The sequence below is a fragment of the Equus asinus genome, chromosome 6 (genome assembly GCF_041296235.1).
Source record: "Equus asinus isolate D_3611 breed Donkey chromosome 6, EquAss-T2T_v2, whole genome shotgun sequence".
NCBI lineage: Eukaryota > Metazoa > Chordata > Mammalia > Perissodactyla > Equidae > Equus > Equus asinus.
Window position 1 is genome coordinate 56317443 of NC_091795.1, and position 22202 is coordinate 56339644.

General features: G+C 37.7%; 1 protein-coding gene across 4 annotated transcripts in view; it reads left to right on the forward strand.

Moving 5' to 3' along the window:
• Positions 1-4258: 4258 nt before the first annotated feature.
• Positions 4259-22202, forward strand: part of RTN4 (reticulon 4) — a 79349-nt gene continuing 61405 nt past the window's right edge. Inside the window, exon 1 of one of the 4 annotated variants that reach the window (XM_044772446.2) lies at positions 4259-5421. In XM_044772446.2, the coding sequence (XP_044628381.2) occupies positions 4872-5421 (550 nt within the window). In that variant the 5' untranslated portion in view covers positions 4259-4871. Of the gene's footprint in view, positions 5422-5490; positions 6879-22202 lie in introns of those variants that run through there. The other 3 variants (XM_044772445.2, XM_044772444.2, XM_070512099.1) reach the window with 3 other exon arrangements.

Consider the following 22202-nt stretch of genomic DNA (forward strand, 5'->3'; position numbering starts at 1 on the left):
AATCACCTTCTACCTCTCCAGCTATACTAGAGATCTCTCCATGCCTTGAATCTGTATTGGAGTTTTACTCCTCCTTGCCTTTGTAGATGCTATTTCCCCTTCCATAGATGCCTTTCCTTCTTTCTCTATCTTAAAAGATTAAGTATTAACTCACTTATGAAGACTTCCCCAAATTCTGCCGGAATATGTCCATGTCTATGTCTGTCTATCTCTATATATAATATACATATAAATATTCCTACACATACTTACATATATACATACATATATACACACATATATGTATATATACCTATATATTCTTATGTAAACTAGATGATATGTTCCTTGACATTAGGAAATGTGTTTTATTTACTCTTTATTACCAGAGCCTAGGTGCTCAATAGATTTTAGTTGAATAAATAACGTTTATTCTAAAGATACTGACCACCTGATTTCTATTAGATGATAAAACAACAAAATTTATACTTCAATCTTTAGGTATTAGAAAGAGTGGGTTATATCCTGGAACCAGCTATTTATAACAGATAATTTTGTGAACTCTTCTCTGTAGTTCTTTTCTCTCACGAGGGCAGATTTTTCATTTGTCTAAGATGGGTTTAGGAATTTCTTTGCTTGGATTTGTGCTGCTAGATCAAAATTAATTTTCTGCTGGATCGAAAATAGTTTTTCTGCTGGATCAAAATAAATTTCACCAAAGAAATAATGTATATTGAACTAACCTAAGGAAAATGTTCAAGCACATTTGTGTCTGATTTGTTCAGTGCTGTATTCCTGAGTCTTGAACAGTGCTTGGTACAGAGTAAACACCCAAAAAAGTATTTCATGTATGAACGAATAAGGCACAAAATGGAAGCACAAAGTGATGATGTTTCAATCAGCTTTTGCTGTGTAATGAACCATCCCAAAAGGTAGTAGTTTAAAACAAAGATTCATTATTTTTCATGATTTTGTGTGTTGGCTGGACAGTCTGAGATGGTCTCACATTTCTGGGATGTCAGCTCTATGGCTGGGATGGCTAGGTCTTTCTCTTTCTACATGTCTCGCATTTTGAGCCTAAGCATTCCAAGAGCGAGAGTGGAAGATGTAATGCCTTTGCTCGTTAGGCTTGGAACTCGTTTCCAGGGCATACTATTGGTCAAGAAATTTACAAGGCCAGCTCAGAAGAGGTAGGGAAATTGACCCAACCTCTTGATGGGAGTTGTTGCAAAGAGTTTGAGATTATTTTTAATCTACCACAGATGACCAAGTTTAAAAAACTTTATGTAGGGAATTCTTGTAATGGGAGGGTGACTGGTCAAGCTGACCTCCTAGAGTCCTTGCAACTCTGAGATTCTCCAATTCCACCAGGCTGAATGGGTCTCCTGTAGTGTTGTAAAAGAGAAGAGTTACTAACCCATGCTATCTGGAAACTTTAATCTTCTACATCTTGTAAGATAATTTCAAAGATAATTCATGGAATAATTAATTTCTAACTATTAATATGATCTAGAATTTATATTCTTCCTTTAGCCATTTCAAATACTAACCAGAATTTTCTTGTTAGTGAGAGTGATCCTTACATCTAGTTACACCAATGTGTAACTATGTCTACTTTTAATTCTGGTATAACAGCAACATTCTCCTTTCCTTATGCTTTGTTGACCATTCTGTGAAACTGGGTAAATTCTTTACTGTTATTCATCCATCAAATACTCAATTTTTTAGAAGTCACTGAGATCAATAATATAAAATTCTTATTTTTCTTCTGTGTCAGAGGACTGTGCTTATATTATTGCTTCAATATTTACCGCTATTTACTATTAAAGTTGTAAATCTACCACTTTTCTGTAATCATTCTTTTATGACACTTTTAATAAAGATATTCCCTTGTGACTATTTTAGTAATAGAGGATACACAGATATATGGATGCAGAACTATCATATAAGCAACTGACAAATAATATAAGAAGATCCTGTGAAACTTTCCATTAAGGAGTTTCAGAACAATCATAGTGGGAAAACCAGTATGGAGAAGATTGAACTGCTGATAGCTAAATTGTGACTTAATAGAAAAAGTTCATACCATAAAATTTTGCCAGTAAATTTTTGTATGTGTATGCACTTAGTTGGAAATTATGTACACTTTGATAACTTTTGACAAATATTTGACAAATACTTAAAACATGACTATTTTAGTTATCATTGTAGGAATCTGTTTTGTTTAAAATTTTTAGTTTGGCATTAAACCTCCCACCCCAAAATTCTTCACTAATACTTCTCTCTTCCAACTCTTCTAAATAAATAAATAAATAAAACCAAACAAGCTCAAAGCAGTTCACAAGGATTTTGTAGAAATAAAGCCAGTTCCTCTCCATGGCATTGATATGCCAGGTCTTGAATGTATTGCTGATAATTCACCTGATCAGGTAACATTGCCAGGAAATCTTGTTCTACCTTTTCTTTTTTCATTTTTTTAAAAAAACTATTTCTTAGAGTGGTTTTACATTTACAGGAAAATTGAACAGAAGAGAGTTTTCATAAACTCCCATGCCCACCCCTAACCACAGCTTACCCTATTACTAACATCTTGCATTGGTGTGGTATGTTTGTTACAACTGATGAACCAATATTGATATGTTATTTACTAAAGTCCTCAGTTTACATTAGGGTTCTTTGTGTTGTATGGTACTGAGTTTTGCCAAATGCATAATGTTATGTATTCATCATCACAGTATCATACAGAATAGTGTCACTGCCCTAAAAATCTCCTGTGTGCCCCCTATTCATCTCTCTTCCCTCCTCCAGCTCCTGCTTTTTTTTTTTTTAAAAAAAATACTCTCAATCTTTTGGTTTTTTTTAATGCTTTATCCCAAATTAAAATGCTTTAATCCCAAAGCCCCCCGGTACATAGTTGTATATTCTTCGTTGCGGGTCCTTCTAGTTGTGGCATGTGGGATGCTGCCTCAGCGTGGTTTGATGAGCAGTGCCATGTCCATACCCAGGATTCGAACCAATGAAACACTGGGCCGCCTGCAGCAGAGTGCACGATCTTAACCACTTGGCCACGGGGCCAGCCCCCTGCCTTTCCTTTTTAATATCCAAATTAAGCCTAGGGTAATATTAATTAGTTGCAGCTAAGAATTTGCTTAAATAACCGGTGATTCCCCACAGCAATCAAAATTTCTTAATCATTAATTTAGACTAGCACTGTCCAATAGAAATATAATGTGAGCCATGTATGTAGTTAAAATTTTCTAGAAGATGCATTAAAAAAGTAAAAAGCAAGTGAAATTAATTTAATAGTATATTTATCTCAATATATCCAAGATATTATCAATTCCAGTATGTAACCAATATAAAAATTAAGATTTTAAAATCTTTTTGTACTCCCCAAATCCATAGTGCATTTTAAACTTACAGCACATTTCATTTCAGGCTAGTCACATTTCAAGTGCTCAGTAGCCACAAGTAGGCAGTGACTAAGGTATTGGACAGTGCAGGCCTAGAGTGTGAGCAACTTGAAATCCTCCTCGCTTCAGAGCCTCCAGATTAGGCACCCAGTGAATATTTTTGGAAGGTATATCAGAAAGATAAAAGGGTTCTCTAAACCTCTGGATGCTGATACTTAAATGTTCTGCACCCACTTTCTTTAAACTCTCCCTGCAGTTTTGGAAAAGGTGGAATGGGGATCATGCTCATTCTAGCATATCAAAGAAATGAGTACTGGGCTTCCTTACTCCCCGAAAGCCTGAATCATCTGGAATGTTGACTCATGAGCCTAAGGTGACTGAAATGTAATGGGAATCAAATTTGCCTTCCAAGGCACCGTTCTGTTTCCACTTTCCTCTCTCCCCTCCCTTTCTCTTTGGGTGACTCATCCTCCCACCATGTGAGAGTCCAGCAGCGGGCAGATCCCAAAACCCGCCTGAGGAGATGAGCAGACTTTCAAACGATCTGTCCCAGGCCTCGGATCGTCTAGTACAGTTCTGTTTTGCCTACCTTATCCAGGGTCTGCAGTTTACACTGGGAGTGATCTTAAAACCGTCAAAAAAACCCCCACAACTTTTTAAGGTGGTGATAGTAGTAGTGATGAGGTGGTTTGAAAATTTAAATTTGAAAAAATATAATCTTTTATTTCAAAATCTTTTAAAATTTAATGTATACTTCAATCCTTAGGGCCTGCTCCACAGTCCCGTTAGTTATTACCCTTCTCCACTCTGGTTTTTTTCCTTTCCTGGGAGGAAAGTTTCCACTCCCAGTCCCCTAGGATAACGCCCTTCCGGGGGCGCGCCAGGAACCTGTCCGACCCCTCAGGGCAGTCAGCTGGCTGGCTTTCGCAGTACCCTAACTACAGACTGACCTCCTGCTGGGGTCAAGGCCAGGACCCCAGCCCAATTCGCACCTTCCCAAGGTGGAGAGTGGGGCTCCCAGCTCCAAATCCCGCCCACCGAGCCAGTCCCAGCCGGTAAGAGAGAGGAAATGCAATAAGCCCCACCCACTTTCATCTCTTTTCCTTTCCGTTGGGGCGGCTTGTTGCCCATCGTCTCTATCCCGTAGCCGATTGGCTCCCTCCCTCCAGCGCCTGTCCCTGCCTCTCCCCGCCCGGGAGGGTGAGTCACGCCAAACTGGGCGGAGAGTCTGCTGGCCTGTCTCCTTCGCTCTTCTGGGCGGCGGCGGCGGCAACTGGGGACGGGGCGGGTGGCGCATCGCGGGCGCGGAGGCAGGAGGAGCAGTCTCATTGTTCCGGGAGCCATCGCCACTGCAGGTCCCTCGGCTCATTCCGCCCTGCCCCTCTCAGTCCTCCCCAACCCCCACAACTGCCCGCGGCTCTGAGGAGAAGCGTTCCCGGCGGCGGCAGCAGCTGCAGCAGCATCCCCGACCCGCCAGCTATGGAAGACATGGACCAGTCGCCTCTGGTCTCCTCGTCCTCGGACAGCCCGCCCCGGCCTCAGCCCCCGTTCAAGTACCAGTTCGTGAGGGAACCCGAGGACGAGGAGGAAGAGGAGGAGGAGGAAGACGAGGACGAGGACGAGGACCTGGAGGAGCTGGAGGTGCTGGAGAGGAAGCCCGCCGCCGGGCTGTCGGCGGCCCCAGTGCCCACTGCCCCCGCCGCCGGCGCGCCCCTGCTGGACTTCGGCAATGACTTCGTGCCCCGGGGGCCCCTGCCGACCGCGCCCCCTGCCGCCCCGGAGTGGCCGACGTCTTGGGACCCGAGCCCCGTGTCGTCGGCGGTGTCCGCGTCATCCCTACCCTCCGCTGCGGCAGCCTCGCCCTCCAAGCTCCCCGAGGACGACGAGCCTCCGGCCAGGCCTCCCCCTCCTCCCCCTGCCGGCGTGAGCCCCCAGGCCGAGCCCGCGTGGACGCCGCCCGTCCCGGCCCCCGCCGCGCCCCCCTCCACCCCGGCCGCGCCCAAGCGCAGGGGCTCCTCAGGCTCTGTGGGTGAGTGCCGCGCCCTCCGGCTCCGCGCCGCCCCTCGCGCCCCTCCCTCTTTTGTGTGCCTTCCCAGATGCCTCGGGCGAACCCTCATCTCCGTTCGGAGGGGGCTTTGTCTGCGGACCTCGGGGCGGAGGCGCCCCCCGTGGCGGGAACCGCGCAGAGCAGGGTGGGGCGGCAGAGGGAGCCCGGGCTGGTTCTTTATTGTCTGTCTGGGTCTCAGGAGCACGTGCACCCCGCCCGCCCCCAGGTTCTTCCCTCTGCTCCCCATTCCACTCCGTCCCGGAAGTTAGGCACCCACCCCTAGTAGGAGCTGGGTGTGTATCGAGGAACTAGGGTTGTGGATTCATCGCGCTGGCTTGGCTCCGGCGTGAGGATGGAAAGGCCTGGGGGCCCTAGTCTTTTGTCTGTCTGTCTGGGGTGCCCCTAGGGAAAAGGCGCAGTTTCGCTGCTAGTATGTTTGCCTGCGTTCAGCCCCGGCCCCGCTCCTCACCCACTCCCTGGCTTGGGTGGCCCCCATGCGCTTCATCCCCCTCCCCCTCCTCTTGCGCTGGTGGGGAGCTGGCCCAGTGGAAAACGTCCACAATGACCCAACTGCAGTGAAGGGAGAGCGCCTCCAGTGGTGTGGCGCGTGGAGCGTTGGGAGGGAGAGTTCTGGCGAAGTCCTGCCACCGCCCAGCTTACCCGGGTTGTGATGTGGCGACTCCCCACCAGCTAAACTGAGCCGGGGAAATGGGATCTAGGCATTGTGTTCCGAGGGGGCGCAGTTCTGCTAGGTCTCAGCTGCACAGTGAGAGGAACTGCTGTTAGTGTGGACTGGTTTAGCTTCTTAATGCATCATAATTGAATCGCAGAGGAAAAAAAGAAAAGGCAAAATGGTTGACGTTCTTAAGAAGGGGAAACCTGTGGATTCCTTGTCGGGAATAGGCCAGTTGAACTGATGGCAGATTTACCATCAGACAATGAAATGTTTTGAGACAGGCATTTTCATATGTTGCTTGGAAATACTGTTTCTTAGAAGTTATGTGTTTTAGGTCTACAGAGAGAAATCTGTAAATAGTTTTCAAATCTTTTCATTCGTATGAGTACCTGATTGTATATTATTTTTAGGATCATTGTTTCATTGCACGTTTCATCTTAGGAAATTGTTTATTTTGGAAGAGAAAAAATCAAGTTTGCTAGAGATAATTCATAGACAGTATGTTGACTTATTAACAATAGCTTGTTACTTTGGGGACAGAAAGTGAGCCACTAGCCGTAGGACCTTTCTTTAAGTGTATGTAAAAGGTCACGAATCAGGGACAGTAGTCCCCCTTTATCCGCGGTTTCAGTTACCGCGGCCAACCGCAGTCCCAAAGTATTAAGTGGCAAATTCCCTACGTCACAATGCGGACGTCATTCGCCTCACTTCATCTCATCACATAGGCGTTGTATCATCTCACATCGTCGCAGGAAGAGGAAGGGTGAGTACAGTACACTAAAATATTTTGAGAGAGCACATTCACATAACTTTTATTACAGTATATTGTTACAATTCTATTTTATTATTATTCTTGTTAATCTCTTACTGTGCCTAATTTATAAATTAAACTTTGTCATAGGTATGTTTGTATAGGAAAAACATATATAGGGTTTGGTACTATTCGCAGTTTCAGGCATCCTCTGGGGGTCTTGGAGTGTATCCCCCATGGATGAGGGGGGCTATGGTAGTGTGACTCCTGCTGAGAAGTCTTAAGAGCCTTCAAGGATTTTAGAAATGGTTCATTTTCTAGAAAAATAAAATCAGTCTGAGATCACAGGAGAAATTTTTTTCTTCACTTCGCTCCTGTTCTGCAACAGGAAAATAAGCCAACTGCGATGTTTCTGAATAACATTTTGATGTTGACGTACTCCAAACACTAATCATTATATTAAAGATATTAGAAGATGAAGAGTAACTCAATCTTTACTTTTCTGAATCAAAAACACACATTTGAGAGAAACTAAGGTGAGGTGGAAAAATATAAAGTAATCAATTTGCAAATGGGAAATTTAATGATTGACAAAAGCATACTAATTTTTCGTCTTGTATTCCTGCATGGGAACACAGAGAAGAGTTCTATTCTTTGAACATTAGGGATTCAGGAGGTGACAGCATTCTCTTGGAATTTTGACTTCTGGAATGCTAGGTTTGGAAGACAAAGGGACTTGCCTACTCAGGGATTCTATCTTTACATAGTTCCCTAATTCTGTATTGACGATGCCTAATTGGAAATGTTAGTTCCTTTAGTAAATGCAGGAATATCGTGAGTATGGTCGTGGTTGTTAAACCATTTCAGTGAGTCTAGATTTCTTAACAGAGTTTGTTCATTCATTCAGCTGACTATTGATGACCTGCAGAGACACGCACTGTTCTTTTCTATCAGGATATAGCAGTAAGCAAGACACATGTGCTCCCCATGGGAGGAGTACAGATAACAAGCACATAAATAAGGAACTCAGAATAGTGGTAATTGTGATGAGGAAAATAAACAGGATGATGGCATGGAAAATGATGGGGATATATGGGAACCATTTTAGGTAGGGTGGCACTGAGAAAAGCCTTTCTGAAGAGGTGAGAGTTGAGCTGCAGAGATCAAAAATTTCCAAGCAACTCCCAGGAGGCAGAAGCCCTGAGGCAGGAATGAGCTTTGTGTATTTGAGAATCTATTAAGACTAGTGAGAAAAACAAGGAGGAGAATGGTGTGAGGGTGGAGAGGTGGGCTACGCTTAGATCATTTGGTGTGGCCATGATAAAAAGTTTAGCTTTTTGTAAGAAAAATATTGTTTATTTTAGAAATATGCTCCTTAAATAATTATATTATGATTTTGGAGTAAAAATAGAGTTTTGACGGTTTAGAGGAACTGAGAGGACTGATATGAGTAAAAACAAAGAAGGTGAGACATATGCAGAGAGCATGGTTAGAAACAGACCGGCCTGACTGGAAGAGGGTTTATGTTATATTGAGTATGGTAGATCCCTGACTCTGTGTATTTAACATTGCAGTTTGCACTATTTTTGAGTAAACTCTTATTTCCATCACTTGGTAAGTTGTAATTTTGCTATTTGCTGTTTGATGCTTGGAGCATCCCCATTGCAATGTGGTAACTGAAGTGAGACTGAAGCCTCTTGCTTGGTGACCATTTTTCATGGGGAAACATTTGGCTTCAAGTTGAAAAGGTGGTTGGTTAACCTAGGCTTTGAGGATATGCAAGGGAAACTCTGGGTAGAAATTGAGTTGGGAGAAATGCGAACATTATCATTAAGCTGATCATTGAGCTGATCTCTGGTCGTGTTCTAAACCAGGGTTAACTAAGATTGAAAATGTGTGGTAGATCTGGAATCTGAAGGGTATTCAATGCCAAATTAAGGAGTTAGTGTTTTATCATCCTGCTTTTATCCATGCTCTGCCATCTACAATTGCTCTTTTGGTAATTTATATTATGAACCCAAAAATGTTTTTGTTGTTTCCAAAATATAAAATTATTTCATTATTTTTCACCCCTCTCCTGAGTTACTGCTTTTGGCATTGGGAAGCCATTGAATTGAACCGAGGCATGGCATCATGAAAGCAGTGTTAGAAAAATGAATTGGTGACAATATTTAAGATAGGTTGGAAAGAAAAACGGCGACAATTTAGAAAGCTTTTGCAGTAGCTCTGAGACAGGTGAGTAGAGCCCAAACTAGTTCATTGCCAGTTCATTCAGTGAAAATGGAATAGAAGGGAAGCATGCTTTCTTTGGGTGTCAAACTGTATTCTTATAGTTAAGTTATGAGGAGGTTTTATGAAAGAAGGATTGATAGGACTTGGAGACCGTGGATACAAATGCAAAAAATATTAAATGAATTTCAGGTTCTGTTCAAACTGGTTTATTGCAATGGAAATTTGTATAGATTTAATATTGCTTATAAGGATAGGTTATGGCTTGGAGATGGAAAACTATTAGTCTTTTATAAAGATGTTTACTATATTATCATTTATATTGGCAAAGGAGCACATATTAGAAATGTTAAAAGATTTTGAGTGATATGTAGATTAAATCTTGTATCAGTTCTTAATATAAAGTTTAAGTAAACAGTGATGTGACACTCCCAGGAAGTAGATGCCTCTGAAGAGAAAGATGTCATGCCCTGTCCATTCCCCATCTTCCTTCCGTTTTATCTAGAAAATGATAAAGAGGAATAGAACCAATGAATTTAGTAATTCTGAGTAATTCTCTTGTTAAGCCATTTCTTAGCTTCTGACTAGGAATAAAAGTTGGGAACAAGTGGTATGCTCCTTGTGGATAAGATGAATTACGTTTCAGATTGGTTCCTGGGAAGCTCAGTGTTGAATTTATAGTCCTTTTTAAGTAACTCGCAAGCTCCTTCAAATCCTTTTTTAAAATGAAGTAAGGGATATATTTATTGAAACTTTGATAAATACCTGATTAAGTGGAATAGCATTTAAAAAACATGCCATTTTAGCACTATCACTGTAAACTTGGAAGATTTGCTATATTATATAGAACATTTCTAAAAAGGAGACTATTATCTATTGTCGGTACTTGGCTCTGTTTTATGTGTAGTTGCTTCATAGTATACCTAAAAGCAGTTTATTTGAAACACTAGTGATACAAGGCTCCAATTTTCTTTTTTAAAGATTGGCACCTGAGCTAACATCTGTTACCAATGTTTTTTTTCTTCTTCTTTTACTCCCCAAAGTCCCCCAGTGCATAGTTGTATATTCTAGTTTTCTAGTTGTGGGGCCTTCTGGTTGTGCTGTGTGGGACACTGCCTCAGCATGGCTTGATGAGTGTTGCCATCTCTGCACGCAGGATTTGAACCTGAGAAACCCTGGGCCACTGAAGCAGAATGCGTGAACTTAACCACTCCGCCATGAGGCAGGCCCAACAAGGCCCCAATTTAAATGGCACCTTTTAAGGGTACTTCGCTAGCTCAGGGTAAAAATACCAACCAAATGGATGATATTTCTTGATTCTTCCTTGGACCCTCTGATTAAGTAGAAGTAAATGTTGCAGATACATTGTTCTTACAGTACATTATTTGAGACTTTTTGTTTCTGTTTCTAAATATAGACCCTGGAAGGGCGCTGTAGGGGGACAGCACCAGGGATAGGAACTTGAGGCAGAACCATAGTTCCTAGCAGTATTTAAATGGGTGAATGTGGCCTTTGTGCCTAGTTAGTGTAGAACATAGGCATGCAAAATGGTGAGACCCAGCTTTACTGATGCTAAGGTCTTCTCAGACTGAGGGCCTCATCATTCTCTTCACCTGTAAAGGAGCAGTTGATAATTTCACATTTAAGCTACTGTTTTTTGCTTTCTGGAATAGTGATTTTTAATTTTTTTTTTTTAAAGATTTTTATTTTTTCCTTTTTCTCCCCAAAGCCCCCCGGTACATAGTTGTGTATTCTTCGTTGTGGGTTCCTCTAGTTGTGGCATGTGGGACGCTGCCTCAGCGTGGTCTGACGAGCAGTGCCATGTCCGCGCCCAGGATTCGAACCGACGAAACACTGGGCCGCCTGCAGCGGAGCGCGCGAACTTAACCACTCGGCCACGGGGCCAGCCCCAGTGATTTTTAATTTTTAAGTTGCTTTTCTTGTGTGTTACCATAACCTTCTGTTCTTACCTCATCATATATTATACTGTATATATGATAATAGCATTTTTACTTATCTCTCTTCTCCACTAGACTGCATGCTCCTTGAGAAAAGGGGCTATATTACCTTTTTATCTTGAGGAAGAGGACTATATGACATTATATCTTCATTGCTGAGCACAATGCCTTAGATGTGGTGTAGACACTCAGATATTTGTTGAATGAATACAATATTATAGATGAATGCTGATCTTCATATTCTATATAGTTCTAGAATTACTACAATGTTTTTTTCCCAATACAAATCCCAAGTTTTATGAAGTAAAGCATTTATTTATATATACAAGGTCTATGGCTGTACCATATTTTATTTAATCGGTCTCTTATTGATGATTAATTAAGCTGTTTCTCAGCTTTTTCTGTTATAAGTAATATTGCTGTAAACACCCTTGTATGCACTTCTTTGGGAATGCATGCTGTTACATGTGTTGTAGGATAAATTCATGCAAGTAGAATTACTGGTTCAAAGAGTATGTGCATTTAAAATGTTGAGTGATAATGCCAAATTGTACTACAAAGAGTTGTTCCAACCTATATTCCCATCAATGATATGTTAAAGTACCTTTTTCCTTTACCAACACAGTACATTGGTAAACTAGTAAATGCTTTAGCAAATTGTTTATTTAATTTACATTTCGGGGTATTTTTTATAGGCTTAGGTGCCAATAAATTTTTTCTGATCACACCTTTTGCTTATTCTTCTTTTGGGTTTTTGTTCTTATAGGAGTACTTGATCTCTTGTAAGGAAATTAGGCTTTTGTCATATGTCTTGAAAACTTTTTTCCTAATTTGTTATTTGTATTTTGACCTTTGGTATTTTTTTTGTGCAGAAATTTTTTTATGCAGATTTATCATTTTCATTGAGTTTTGTAGAATTCTTCAAGAGGCCTTCTCTGAGATTGTAAAAATTTCTCCCATGTTTTCTCCTAGTAATTTTATGATTTATGTGATTTCATTTTAACATTTAATTCATTCTTCTGCAGTTAATTTTGTTCTAGGGAGTGCAGTAGTGATATAATCTTATTTTTCAGCGTGATTTCCCTTTTGTCCCAGCACCATTTATTGAATCATCCATCTCTCTTTACTATTTTGAAATACCACTTTAGTGATCCGCTTGCAGTATGGGTGAAATATTTTCTCTTCTGTTCCATTTGTTTGTTCATGCATTAAGTACCAAACTGTTTTAATGGCTATAACTTTTAAATAAAATACAAGCTGATAGGGCTTTTCCAGACTTATTTTTCCTAGCTGTCTATGTTTAATTTTATACTTGATCTTAAAAGTTTGTTTATCTAGTCCCCTCTCCCTCTGGTGGAATTATAGTGGGTTATATTACACTTATGGATTAATTTAGGGGAGAATTGATAGATTTTTAGTATTGATATTGTATGTTTTTCTACAAACACATTGTTTTTATTAACATGCATTTTTTTAAAAATTATGCCTGTAGTTATGTGAAATATAGGTTTTAAAAAATAAATATTAAGTACGGTAGCCTGCTTGGTATGAAACACTTGAAATACTGGGTGATATATATATTTGGCCCCCTCTTTTCAACTGATTGTAGATAGACTGGTAAAGAAAGATAAGTCTTCCTGCTTTTTCATTTCTAAAAAACGTTTTGTTTTGAGAAGGGAAGAAATGTTCTCTATACTCCTGTAGTAGGAGCTGTAGCTACTACTTATTGGATTAATTTTTAGCAGTCTCAAAATCTTTTACTTAGGTGGCCCTCTAGTTCTAAAATAACATTACTTTACTGGCTTATTCTTCTCATTGGTGGAATTGTTACCAAGATGAAGAAGAAGGCTTATAAAGTTTTGTTGTTCAAATAGTTCTGGCAGTTGTCTGGTTATATTGGTGGTCCCTTGGAAGTTCAATATTAGTTAAGAAAAAGTCTACATACTCCTTTTTTTTTTTAAACCAAGCTTAAGGCTGAGTATGGGAACAAAAAGATAAGTAGAGGTTGTACTTACGAGAGGTACATTTAATAGATTAAGGGCAAAACACAAGCCCCTAGCTGTAAAGTATTTTCTGCTGTCTTAAAACCAGAGGAGTCTTGTGGTTGTACTCTAAGGACAGTCATATATTTACTTACGTGTCAATAGCTTTTGTGGAAGGAGGAAAAACCTTCCTTGGGTTCCAGGTCTGCCTGCCCATTTTTTCTCCCCAACTTTACAGATTGACTTGTAAACTTGACTAATTGGAAAGTGCCATTATTAAATTTATTTATGTCAGTGTTCTGACAGCCCTAGGTGAAGCTGACCTAAAAGGTTTTAAGCTATTGAAGTGTTCAATCTCAGAAAAGAAGGAAATTTATTTTTTAAAAACTCTCTTCCTCCTTGTTCTAAAGAGGTTATTAAATATGCTTAAACCTATCATATAAATCCCTTTCATAAATAGCCCTTAAAACTTCTCAGTCTCAGCTCATCAACATCATTATTAAATTATAGACAGTTTTATTAATTCTACCAAAGTTCTGATTTTTAATTTTGTATAAAAATTAATTTTTATACAAAACAACTTGTTAAAAACTTTGTTAGATGCTTTTGCTTGTAACGGGTGAATTATGAAAATCAGAATTTATAAGCTCAAGTAAGTATTTCATTATGTTGTATTTTATAGGCCGTTTATACTATGCACAGGTTTTCTATAAGGAATAGGTCTGTAAGACATAGCTTTTGAACAAGAACTGAAAAGCTACCATCTACCAATATACTTTCTCATTTACCCACTCTTATTTTACGAAGCTTTCTGTTAGCCCTCTTACTAAAATTTTGTTAATGTTGGGGAAGTTATAGTTAAGATTAGCAATGATAAAATAAAACGTGTATATTTTAATGGTCTGCTAAAAGAGTTGTGGGTAAAACTGTGGTTAAAATTGCTCCAACATAATAGAATTTTAGTATGTTTACATTGCCTTATCTCTTTCTTGGAAAGATTTAAAAAATTATTTTTAGTTTTCATTGTGGAAAATTTTGAACATGAAGATAGAATAGTGAATGAAACCTCATTTAGCCATCGTGGAGTTCCAACAACCATCAGCCCATGGCCAGTGCTACCAGTCCCACACCCTCATAAATATTTCCTTATGTATCTTGCAAACTATAAGTACTCCTTTGCAAAACATAACCACAATACTCTTAATCATACATAACCACAATACTCTTAATCATATATTTCCTCAACATATTTAACAATAAATTAGTATCACGTTAGCCATCCAATGTTTACATTTCCTGTTATTTAGTGAATGTCATAAATGGTCCTTTTTGTTGAGTTGAGGTGACATTAGTTTATACGCTATTTAAATTAACAGGTGAACATCATTATATTTCACTTCAAGACTACATCGTGTGTTCAGTACTACAAATCTAGTTGCCGTCCTTGCCCATTTACCCCTTTTGCCCTCCCCCAAGCCCTGTCTCCCTCTGGTAACCACCAATCTATTCTATCTATGTGTGTGTGTGTTGTTGTTTTATCTTCCACATAGGAGTATTTGGCTTTCTCCAACTGACTTATTTCACTTAGCATAGTACCGTCAAAGTCCATCCGTGTTGTGGCAAATGGCAAGGTTTTTATCCTTTTTTTGGGCTGAGTAGTATTCCATCATATATATATACACACCCACACACACCATGTTGTCTTTATTCATTCATCCATTGATGGTCTCTTAGGTTGTTTCCAAGTCATGGCTATTGTAAATAATATTGCACTGAACATAAGGGTGCATATATCTTTTCAAATTAGTGTTTTGTTGTTTTTTGGATAAATACCCAGAAGTGGAATAGCTGGATCATATAATAGTTCTATTTTTGTTTTTTTTTAAGAATTGCCATACTCTTTTTCCATAGTGGGTACAACAGTTTACATTCCCACCAGCAGTATATGAGGGTTCCCTTTCTCCACATCCTCTCCAATACTTGTTATTTCTTATCTTTTTAATAACAGCCATTCTGATGAGTATGAGGTGATATCTCATTGTGGTTTTGATTTGCATTTCCCTAATAATTAGTGATGTTGAACATCTTTTCATGTTTCCATTGGCCATCTATATATCTTCTTTGGAAAGATGTCTGTTTAGCTCCACTGCCCATTTTTTTAAATTGTGTTTTGTTGTTGTTGTTGTATGAGTTCTTTAAATATTTTGAATATTGACAATTTATTGGGTATATGATTGGTAAATGTCTTCCCTCAGTTGGTAGGTTGTCTTTTCGTTTTGTTGATGGCTTCTTTTGCCATGTAGAAGCTTTTTAGTTTGATGGAGTCATATTTGTTTATCTTTTCTTTTGTTTCCCTTGCCTGAAGAGACATGAGTATTCAAAAGATACGGCTAAAGCCAAAGTCAAAGAGTGTACTATGTATGTTTTCTTCTAGGAGTTTTGTAGTTTCAGGTCTTACATTCAAGTCTTTAATCCATTTTCAGTTAATTTTTGTGTATGGTGTAGGATATTGGTCTTTCATTCTTTTGTATGTCGCTGTTCAGTTTTCCCAACACTGTTTATTGCAGGGACTTTCCTTTCTCCATTGTATATTCTTGGCTCCTTTGTTAAAAATCAGCTGTCCATAGGTGTGTGGGTTTATTTTTCAATTCTGTCCCCTTGATCTGTGCGTGTCTGTTTTTCTGCCAGTACCATGCTGTTTTGATTACTATAGCTTTGTAGTATACTTTGATATCAGGGAGTGTGATTCCTTCAGCTTTGTTTTTTTTTCTCAGGATTGCTTTGGCTGTTTAGAGACTTTTGTTCTTCTGTATAAATTTTAGGATTCTTTGTTTTATTTCCATGAAAAATGTCATTGGAACTTTGATAGGGATTGCATTGAATCTGTAGATTGCTTTAGGTAGTATGGACATTTAAATTACGTTAATTCTTCCAGTCCGTGATCACAGAATATCTTTCCATTTCTTTGTGTCTTTGATTTCCTTCAACAATGTTTTATAGTTTTCAGTGTACAGGTCTTTTACCTCCTTGGTTAAACTTATTCCTAGGTATTTTATTCTTTTTGTTGTGATTCTCAGTGGGATTGTATTCTTAATTTCTCTTTTGATTTTGTTGTTAGTATATAGAAAGACAACTGATTTTTTATGTTGATTTTGTACCCTGCAACTTTACTGTATTTATTATTTCTAATAGTTTTTTGGTGGATTCTTTAGTGTTTCCTGTATAAAAATCATGTCTTCTTCATATAGTGACAGTTTTACTTCTTCCTTTCCAATTTGGATCCCTTTTATTTATTTATTTATCTTTTTTTGGCGTAATTGCTGTGGCTAAGACTTCCAATGCTATGTTGAATAAGAGTGGCAAAAGTGGGCACCCTTGTCTTGTTCCTATTCTTAGAGGGATGGCTTTCAGTTTTTCACCCTTAGGTGTGATGTTAGTTGTAGATTTCTTTTATATGGCCTTTATTATGTTGAGGTACTTTCCTTCTATACCCATTTTATTGAGAGTTTTTATCATAAATAAATGTTGAATCTTATTAAATGAGTTCTCTGCATCTATTGAGATGATCACATGGTTTTTATTCTTCATTTTGGTAATGTGGTGCATCACGTTTATTGATCTGCAGATGTTGAACCATCCTTGGATCCCTGGAATAAATCCCAGTTGATCATGGTGTGTGATCCTTTTAATGTATCCTTGGATTCAATTTGCTAATATTTTGTTGAGATTTTTGCATCTATGTTCATCAGTGATGTGGGCCTGTCATTTTCTTTTTTTGTGTTCTCATCTGGTTTTGGTATCAGGGTAATGTTGGCCTCATGAAATGAGTTAAGAAGTGTCCTGTCCTCTTCAATTTTTTGGAAGAGTTTGAGGATAGGTATTAAATCTTTGAAGGTTTGGTAGAATTTACTAGGGAAGGTGTCTCACCCTGGACTTTTGTTTTTTGGGAGGGTTTTGATTACTGTTTCAATCTCCTTACATGTGATTGATCTATTCAGATTTTCTATTTCTTCTTATTCATTTTTGGGAGGTTATATGATTCTAAGAATCTGTCCATTTCTTCTAGGTTATCCAATTTTTTGGCATATAGTTTTTCATAGTATTCTCTTACAATGCTTTGTATTTCTGTAGTATCTGCTGTAATCCCTCTTTCATTTCTGATTTTATTTATTTGAGTCTTCTCTCTTTTTTTCTTAGTCTAGCTAAAGGCTTGTCAATTTTGTTTATCTATTCAAAGAACCAGCTGTTAGTTTCATTGATATTTTCTGTTGTCTTTTTAGTTTTTATTTCATTTATCTGCTCTGATTTTATTATTTCCTTCCTTCTCTACTGATTTTTGGGCTTCGTTTGTTCTTTCCTTTGTAGTTCCTTTAGGTGTAATGTTAGACTGTTTATTTGAGACTTCGTGTTTGTTGAGGTAGGCCTGTATTGCTATAAACTTTCCTCTTAGTACTGCTTTTGCTGTATCCCATAGATTTTGGTATGTCATGTTTTTCATTTTTATTTGTCTTCAGGTATTTTTTGATTTCTCCTTTGTTTCTTTGTTAACCCAGTAGTTGTTCAGTAGTGTTTTATTTAATCTTCATATTTTTGTGACTTTTCCAGTTTTCTTCTTTTAGTTGATTTCTAGTTTCATACTGTTGTGGTTGGAAAAGATGCTTGATATTATTTCAGTCTTCTTAAATTTATTGAGACTTGTTTTGTGGCCTAACATGTGATCTGTCCTGGAGAATGTTCCATGTGCATTTGAAAAGAATTTTTGGATGGAATGTTCTGAATATATCTATTAATTCCATCTGGTCTAATGTGTCATTTAAGGCCAATATTTTCTTACTGATCCTCTGTCTGATCTATCCATTGGTGTAAGGGGGTGTTAAAGTCCCCTACTATTGTGTTAATGTCAGAGTCTCCTTTTATGTCTTAATATTTGCTTGATGTATTTAGGTGTGCCTGTGTTGGGCACATGAATATTTACAGATGTTATATCCTCTTGTTGGATTGTTCCCTTTATCATTATGTAATGCCTTTGTCTCTTGTTACAGTTTTTGTTTTAGTCTATTTTATCTTATATAACTATTGCTGTCCCAGCTTTCTTTTCATTTCCGTTTCCATGGAATATCTTTTCCTATTCTTTCACTTTCAGTCTGTGAGTGTCTTTAGATCTGAAGTGTGTCTTTTGTATTTAACGTCTATAGGGGGTCTTGTTTCTTTATCCATTTAGCCACCCTCTGTCTTTTGATTGAAGCGTTTAGTCTATTTATATTTAAAGTAACTGTTGATAGATATGGACTTACAGACATTTTGTTACTTTTTTCCTGGATGTTTCTGTAGTTCTTCTCTTCCTTCTTCTCTTGCTGTCTTCCCTTGTGATTTGATGACTTTCTTTAGTGTTATGTTTGAGTTTCTTTCTCTTTATTTTTTGTATATTTATTGTAGTTTGTTGTTACCATGAGTTCATATATAACAACCTATGTATATAGCAATTTATATTAAATTGATAGTCTCTTAAGTTCCATCTCATACTAAAAGCCCTACATTTTTACACTCCCCGCCACATTTTATGTTTTTGACATCATATTTTACCTCTTTTAGCTTTGTGTATCCCTTAACCTCTTATTGTAAATATAGATTATTTTGGTACTTTTGTCTTTTGACCTTTATACTAGTTTTAGTGGTTGATCCATTATCTTTACTATATATTTGGCCTTACCAGTGATATGTATATAAATATTGTTTTTGATAATTTTTTAATTTCTATTTGAGGGCTTTTGTATTCCACTTAAAGATATCCCTTTAACATTTCTTGTAAGGCCGTTTAGTGGTGATGAACTCCAAAACTTTATTTCTCCTTCCTTTCTGAATAATAACCATGCTGGGTAGAGTTTTTTTTAAAAAAGAATTGGAATCCAAATAAGGTTCACATATTACAATGGATGAATTTGAAAGTCTCTTAATCTATCTATGGGTTCTCCCTTGCTGGTTTGTGTTCTCTCCCTCTCTGAAATTTACTTATTGAAGAAAGCTCATATGCTTTTTTTCATTTTAATGTTTTTATTAAGATATAATTTACATACAATAAAATGCATAGATCTTAAGTTTTAACAGTTTTATGTTTTGACAGAGGCATCCACTCGTTTAGCTCACACCCCAGTCAAGATATAGAACATTTCCATCATCCCAGAAAGATCCCTTGGGCGCTCAGCAGTCAGTTCAAGTCAATTCTTGTTCCGTCCTCTTCCTAACCCCCCAATCTCAAGCAACCCCTGTTCTGACTTCTTTCACCATAGATTAGATTTTGCCTATTATAGAGCATCATGTAAATGGAATTATACAGTATGTACTCTTTTATGTCTGGTTACTTGCATTCAGTATGTTTTTGAGATTTATCAGTGATGATGCAGATATCAGTAATTTGTTCCTTTTTTACTGCTGAGTAGTATTCTTTGATAGGAATATACCACAATTTAATTATTCATTCTCTTGTTGTTAGACATTTGGATTATTTATAATTTTTGGTTATTATGAATGAAAGAATACTGTGTACATTCTGTACAGGCTTTTTTATGGACATATGTTTTCATTTCTCTTGGGTAAAAAGAGTAGAACTGAGTAAGACTAGAATTGTTGGGTCATGGGGTAGGTATATATTTAACTTTATAAGACATTGACAAACTGTTCTCCAATGTGGTTCCACTTCTGTCAGCAATATGTGAGAGTTCTGCTCACTTCACATTCTCACCAACATTTGGTATTATCAGTCTTTTTAATTTTAGCTGTTTTAGTCAGTATGTAATTGTTTCTCACTGTAGTTTTAATTTAGATCTCCCTAAGGGCTAATGAATTAGAGGACTTTTACATGTCTCTTGGCTGCTTGTATATTTTCTTTTGTGAAGTGTCCAGGTAATTTACCCATTCTTACATTGGGTTATATGTCTTTTTCTTACTGATTTGTTGACTCTTTTTATATGTTCTGGATAATAATATAGTCTTTTATATGTATGTATAATATTCTTATATATATATATATATATATATAAATAGTCTTTTATATATAATAATGTAGTCTTTTGTCATATATTTGTATTGTGAATATATTCTCCTAATCTGTAGCTTGGCTGTTAATTTTATTGATGGTTTTTGTTTTTGATGCATATAATTTTCTGATTTTGAAGAAGACTTAATCAGTTTTCTTCTTCTATGGTTAGTGCTTAGTGTGTGCCTAAGACATTTTTGCCTACTCCAAGGCTGTGAAGACATTCTGTGTTTTCTTCTAGAAGCCTTATAGTTGTAGCTTTTATGTTTAAATCTGTGATCCATCTTGAACTAATTTTTGTCTGTGGAGGAGTTACAGATCCAGATTGATGTGTTTTTTTCCATATAGACATCCATTTGTTCCAGGAGAATTTTTTTTGGAAGAATTTGTCTTTCTCTGTTGAATTGCTTTGGTGCTTTTGTCGAAAATCAATTGAACATGTGTCTATTTATATATATCTATTTTGTTTTCTAGATCTGTTTGTCCTTATGCCAGTACCAGACTGTTTTGGTTACTATAGCTTTATAATGTCTTAAAATCAAGTAGTGTGACTACTTTAGGGTTTTTTTTTTTAATTGTTCTGCCCTTTCTAGGTACTTTCTGTTTCGATACACATTTTAGAATCAGCTTGTTCATTTCTACAGAATGCCTGGTGGGAATTTGATTAGGATTGTATTGAGTGTAGAGATCAATATGGGCAGAATTGACATCTTAGAATTTGAGATTTACCCTGTAACAAGCTAAGAAGTTAGCCTGCCATAGTATCATGGGTGTTGGCAGAAGACACAGATGCCTGGATTAGAGACAAAGGACTTTATTACTCACAGCAATGATAGTAGCCAGGATATCAGCATTTTCTTGCACAGGTTCCCTGAGCTCCATTGCCCATAGGGCAACATGGAGAGGGCCAAGTGACACTTGTACTTGCTGTGGGTTGTATTACAGAAGAGGGACCTTGGGCTTAGAGAAACTGAATCTTATGTTACATAATGAGCATGCCTGCCTGTTGCTCAAGAGGAAAATGCTGTATACTATATAAGCATCTTTGAAAAGATAGTCAGGAACAAAGGCAGTCAGTGCCCAGTCCCTCTGCTCGCAAGATGTGCAACAACACAAGAAACTCATAGAGAACTCTTTCCTGATACTCAACAATATTAAGTCTTTCAATCCGTGAACATGGTCTCCCCCCGCCCCGTTGTTCCGTTGTTTGTCTTCTTTAATTTCTCTCAGCAGTGTTTTGTAGTTTTCAGTGTAGAGATTTTGCACCTTTATTGTTAAAAATTTTCCTGAGTATTTTAATGTTTTTTTCTTGCTATTGTAAATGACATTTAAAGACATTTTCCATTTTTCTTTTGTTAGTTGCTAGCATATGGAGATACAATGATTTTTGTGTACTGTTCTTGGATCTGTCCTGCATCCTTCCTAAATTCACTTATTAGCACTAATAGGGTTTATTAGCTTTTTTTTTTAACCATTAGGATTTCCTAACTATGCAGTCCTGTTGTTTGTAAGTTAAATAGTTTTACTTTTCCATTCTGATCTTTATGCCTAAATGTGGTGAGAAGGCAAGTGGATTCCTTGCTTTATTCTGCATCTTGAGGAAGTGTGTTTAGTGTTTCACTATTAAGTATGATGTTAGCTGAATATTTTTCTTAGATGTCCTGACCCTTAGTTGAGAACATTTCCTTCTATTCCCAGTTTGCTGAGAATTTTTATGAAAAAGGTATTGAATTTTATCAGATGCCTTTTGGCCTCTACTGAGATAATCATATGACTCTTCTTTTTCAGGCTGTTAATATGGTAAATTTCATTGTTTGATTTTTGAATGTGTTGAACCAACCTTGCATTCCTAGGATTAAACCTCTCTTGGTAATGAATATACTTTTTATAAATTGCTAGGTTCAATTTGCTAATATCTTGTTAAAGCTTTTTGCATGTATGTGTAAGTGATATTTTTATGTAAATTAATTTTCTTGTAATATCTTTGTCTAGTTTGGATATTAATACTTAAGTCTGTAATACACTTTGGGAAGTGTTTGCTCTTCCTTTATATGTTGAAAGAGTTTGTATAAGCATCCTTAGATGTTTATAGAATTTATTAGTGTAGCCATCTGAGCTTAGAGTTTTCTTTGTG